Genomic DNA, 5,537 nt, shown 5'->3' on the forward strand with positions numbered 1-5,537 from the left:
CTTTGGAGGCATTCCCAACAAAGTAGCGAAAAACATAGATCGTATACAGCGTCACAGCAGCTACGTTGGTGCACAGAACGATAGAGAAAAAAATCTTTTGGGAATTTGACTCTATTATTACGCAAAACATGAGCCATATTTGCTATTGTTTTGTGCATCAACATGGCCGTCTCATCACGTGATTAAAAACCATCTGTTAAACCGCGGAGAGTTAGGCTCCACTTTCTAATCCTTCCGCACTCCAGGCTTTTGAACACTTTCCCATTATTACGTAATTAATTGGCTCATCAAAATTATCAAAGGAAATTTTATTCGAAACATTAGAATATTTTACAAATATAAATTTTTATGCACTTTTCGTATTCAAAAATCTTTAAAAGATTCTCAGGGAATAGTAATTACTCTACGACTATTTACTTAAAGTAATGCTTTGACATCACCTGGACATAAAGGAGCGAAGAAATTCAGAAATAAATGCTATATATCAGTGCCACTATCAATTCTGATTGGAAATAGGGTACCAGAACTTTGTTGCTATTACAGTTTTCGTTCATCTAGGAACCTATAATGTTCTTTTTAAATGTAGAGAGTCACGTCATTACGTACAAGAAAAAAAGAACTCTTATACTGACATCTCTTCTGTTAGCCTGTTTTAGGCTTTTAAATAGCGATGGCTACTTTTCTGTGAGTGCTTTTGAAGAATTTTTACTTTAGATACTGGTAAACAAACTTTACCAAGCTGTGCGCACTCAAGCTGGACGGTCACGCAACGTCTCATTGCAAAAGATTGCGTTACCTACGACGAAAACCTTGAGAAGCTCGATTCTTGGGGAAGCAATGCCAAATATTCAAGATTAGCGTCACCAGGAAACAAAATGAAGTTAAAACAAATCCAAAATGGAATACTGGGGAAGAAAATAAGGCTTTACACCTGTTCTAAGCGGGTTCCCTAAACAATACCTTTCATGAATTCTAAAGCAGTTTAGAGCTGTATTCTGTCTGAAAGAAAAAAAAACCCTGAAGGAGCCAAGAGCGTGACAGTAACGTGACAAGTTAAAATCCCTACTTAGAAAATTTTCTGGGCATAATTTGTCAGAAATGTGGGTAATTTGTCAATCTAACGTTAACACTTCAGGGAATACGTCAAAATTAAGTAACAGAAGACCGGCTGCCAGCAACCAGCCTGTACGTGAATATCAGATGACACGTTAATATCCAGCTATGTTCTGCACTTTGCTTGTTTTAATCTTTGTGAGCATCCTGATTCAATAACAAAGTGAGGCTACGTTTTTCATTGCGCAGATTAACGAAGGCTTACTTGATTACAGAGAACAGCCGAGGAAGTGTGGCTAACATAGCCTGAACTAAGCAGCTCCTTTCGTAGTGACAGCTACTTTACTGGCATCAGATAGGAGTTCGCTTCTTGCGCCTTGTTGTCATCTCACTTTTGGAAACTTCACTCCGCACACAATCAAGACCCATTTTACCAAAGAGGAAAATCCTCCACGGATATTTTGGTCTTAACTCGTGTCACCGGATTTCTTTCCGACGAATGCGTTCGTTTCCCACGTTGTCGCGTTACAAGCGGGAAAGAAATTTCCCTTGACGAAGACTGGGACGTTCTTTGCGCCGTGCGCGTGCGCGGTTGCAGAATAGTAAACTCAGGCCTGGCCGTTACCGGACGGCTAGAATGGACAGTGTCATGCGCAGTGAAGGACCGAGAGCGCATCTGGATTGGTTCATTTGAGCCGATAGACCGGTTATAACCGCTCAATCTCGCTGAACGGCCAACGACAGCGGTTTTGGGTCTGAGATATTTCGTCTTGATAGTTTCTTTTTGTGATGAGACATTTTCGTCGTCATTCGGACCATGAAGTCTTTGATAAAGGGTGTGCGACTCAATCGACACTTTACGACGAATACGCGAAGAATGTTCGTCACTATCGCCATTTTCACGAAATCGTTGCGGATTAGGAGTGTTGGACTCAATTGACACTTGACGAAGAAGACCCGAAGTTTGTTCGTCTGTATCGTCGATTTCTTCGGAAAGACTCGAAACACATTTGTTCTCTCTTTCAAATTCGCAGTGCAGACAACCTGTCACTGGGCAGCTGCAGTGGCTGACTTGAGAAAAAGCATGCAAAAACAAAGCACGAAAACTTGTCACATCGCGACAACTGCAACGACCATGCCAAGATATGTATCCTGCAATAATAAAAGAGAACAACGTGATTACTTGGTAACTAGTTAGGTGCGCCAACCCGGGAATTTCCATCATAGTTAATAGAGGGGACTGGTTTTGAAGCTCGGCAAACATCAAAGGAGCAAACAGAGATGCCAAGATTTAGGTTGGAAAGTCCACGACCGTGCACAATCTTTTGTTTTGCGCTCATACTCTATGCATAAATTCCGTAACCAACACGTTTCTATCGGTTAGTTCCTCAGTACGGAGTAAACAACTACTGTGTTTTGTGCACGGTCAAGGCCAAAAAAGAGAACAAAAACCTACAACAAAGAAATTTGTCGGGTTTCATAACCATTCACCTCTATTTACTATGTTTCCATATTTCCAACAAGGTATCGACGAAAACAGAGCTACCTGAAACCGTTAAACTCTTCCAGTAGAGGAGAACGATGGCTTTCAGGTTCAAAAATACTCTCTGTGACACGTGACGAGCTTTCGACTCTTATCTCGTGGTGTTTGCAAAGGGATTTGTTTTTAACGATTGTCACGTAATGTAGGGTGTTCCAACTCTTTCTCACAACCGGCGAAATCTTCGACTGAAAAATACGCGTTTCATTTGCTGTTCCCAAACGCTTTATGTATAATATGGACAACATGTACAACCAGAAAACGACAACGTTGAAAGAATACTTGATATAGCCGACAACCAATCGCCTCAGTGCTTGCTAAGGGTAGCTTGGATCTTTCCTAGACCGTATTTATTCAGCCACAGCGTCTTTCTTTTAACAAAGAATACCAAATCTCAATAAACCCACCAATTTACAACTGTTTCAATAGTATATCCCGTAGGGAAGTTTTTATGCAGTCGATCATAAATTTAAACTATACCGTACACTGTCAGGTAGCTAAGAGTAACATCCATGAAAAAGGTAAGCGTGTTGCACCTATAGACCACTTTGATAAATAGAGACCACCTTCACATTTTTTGTACTGATTTATGTTAATTATACCAACTGCCCTCATTTTGAAACAAATATTCTTTTAAAATTTGCTCGTCGTAGCGATGCTAGAAAGGCTTGTTAGCATTAAAACAGAAGAATACTTTATTTGGCTGCCATTATGAAAGAAGCCTACTGGTCACGAAGATATGTACTCGTCCATGATGACTCGAAAACGATCCTTAAAAAAAACGTAAATATTTGATCACCTGGAAGACTGCTTTGTTAACTATTTTGCAACTATAAGGAAGGGTTACGTTTTTGCAAACGTTGGCCGTGTAGCAGTTATATTTCAACAGAACTAACTCTTGGAGAGTAAAGTGAAGTGCTAGTTTTCTATCCATGTAAACAAATTCAAATACCTGACGAATCCAGTAAGATAATTGTTGGAACCCCAACCAAACCAAACACCTGACAAACATCCGGGTCCGTGATAACATTTCGTCGTGCAGTACGCCTCCGCTGACTTTGAAGATTGCAAGCACAGGTATGGGTCACACACTCGCTTGTCTTGTGCCAGTTTCTCTTGATCAGGGTGTTAGCAAGGGACTGGCGATGACTTGTGACAGGTTCGTTACTTCGGACGCAGCACGTAATGAACTTATACTGTAAAAGATAACGAGGTGAACTTTAAGTATAAGTGTCAACTTAACCTTATCTTAATAAAGTTTGATTCTACATTTAGGTGTAGATGTAGCAAAGACAACCAATATCCTGACAATAACGTCATGTTTCTATCGACCAATCAACTCAACGACAAGAAAACGAATACGAAAGTTCGACAACACTTAACACTTGACTCAGGAGATGACGGTCATAAACAGCGTCATTAAAAGGGAAAAACTGGGCCGGAGAATCAAACTGCACCAAGACAAGCAATTCCTGGGTGTAAACTTGGCTTAATAAATAGCAAAAAAAGAAAAACAGAATAAAAAGAAAGAATAAGAAAAAAATATGAAGTTAGAACGACCGCGAGGCATGACACTGAACGGGCGCGGGTTCCAGTACCGCCCCGACAACGCCAGTTGCTGCTCTTAACTGAGTATGCGCGGGAACGACTCGGACGACGTTAACCTAGAACAAATTTTAGAGTCTGGATGTGGATTCATCGTGTTCTGAATAATATTTGTTTAGTGTTAACTTTAAAACTTCACACTTGAGAAAGCAAACATCAGAGCTTTCGTCTGTCACTGCAGACTCACACTGCAGATTCAACCATCATTGACGAAGTCTACAGTGATAGACGAATACGAAGGTGTTTTGCTTTCTTAAGCGTGTATAAAATTAGTCATAGAAAAGTTGGTGTATTCACTGCAGACCTGGATTAATTTTTTTACTTTAACGGAATAAATGTAATCCCTGGGTCTTGAGAAGAATTCAGTTCCTACAAGCCAGTGGAAGGTAATCACGGTCTCTCAGTATTTAGGATTATCGAATAATATTGATTCACGTGCTTAAGTTGGGACAACCCTGTGCTGATCTTTAATACAGGGAGTCTTGATGCAACCGGAGGTATCTGATCTGTAAAATTCATGGCCTGGTGCCCTAAAAATAGCGACCTTCAGGTTTGTTCTGTCGCGATTTCTATAAACCTTAGTTATGTGGCCAACTGGTCGACAAGAAGGCTTTAAAAGGGTCATAAGTGAAGAATGTTTAGGCCAGAATGAAGTTAATTTGAAAACCTTTTTTCTACATTTCATTTAATCTCGTTCTTCCGGCCAAATCTAGAAATCCGTAATATCGGTAACATCGTGGAGTTTCGCGGGAAAAACCGAAGGAAATCATCCAGTTATTACCTTGTCTGTCAACTCTTCTGCAACTTGAAGGAAATAATCCAAAGACTTTTGCGATGAATAGCACCTGAATATTTTAAAATAATTGAAAAACAAACTCTCTTAGGAATCGAAGGGTGTAAATCATATTTTATGAAAGGGAGTCGACGGACGCCATTGTGCCAAAATACCCAATTTTCAATAAACCATATTCGTATTCTCAGTATTGGACAGGAACTAGCCTGCAATGGAGGCTAGTGCAGGGGAATATATTAAATAGTATTTGCATTTGAAAAGATTCCCCCGCATTAGCATCTATTGCAAGCTAGTTCCAGTCCAATAGAGTGGTTTCATGTGACGTCACGGCGCCCATGTTGGTTTCCCTAAAAAAAGGAACGGCAGCCATGTTGGTGTACCCAACTAATCCTCCGGGAATTGAGCTGTATTATCGATGCAAACGTTTCCTTTCGTTTCGGTGGAAAAAAACAATGTTACTGATCACGTGAGTGAAAAGACTCTATTTTGCAGGTTCACGTTATTTTTAGCTTTGAGCAAATGCAGCTGTTAGCCCTTACTTGAAGA

The 5,537-nt window shown here is 40.3% G+C and overlaps 1 protein-coding gene across 2 annotated transcripts in view; it reads right to left on the minus strand.

Annotated features, from left to right (window-relative positions):
• Positions 1-293: 293 nt before the first annotated feature.
• LOC138058324 (uncharacterized) overlaps positions 294-5,537 on the minus strand; it is a 95,191-nt gene continuing 89,947 nt past the window's right edge. For both annotated transcript variants that reach the window (XM_068904269.1, XM_068904270.1), the window contains exons 57-59: positions 4,980-5,043; positions 3,546-3,789; positions 294-2,205 (exon numbers count right to left, since the gene is read on the minus strand). In XM_068904269.1, the coding sequence (XP_068760370.1) occupies positions 1,484-2,205; positions 3,546-3,789; positions 4,980-5,043 (1,030 nt within the window). In that variant the 3' untranslated portion in view covers positions 294-1,483. The remainder of the gene's footprint in view (positions 2,206-3,545; positions 3,790-4,979; positions 5,044-5,537) is intronic.

This window comes from Montipora capricornis, chromosome 7, assembly GCF_036669925.1.
Source record: "Montipora capricornis isolate CH-2021 chromosome 7, ASM3666992v2, whole genome shotgun sequence".
Classification (NCBI taxonomy): domain Eukaryota; kingdom Metazoa; phylum Cnidaria; class Anthozoa; order Scleractinia; family Acroporidae; genus Montipora; species Montipora capricornis.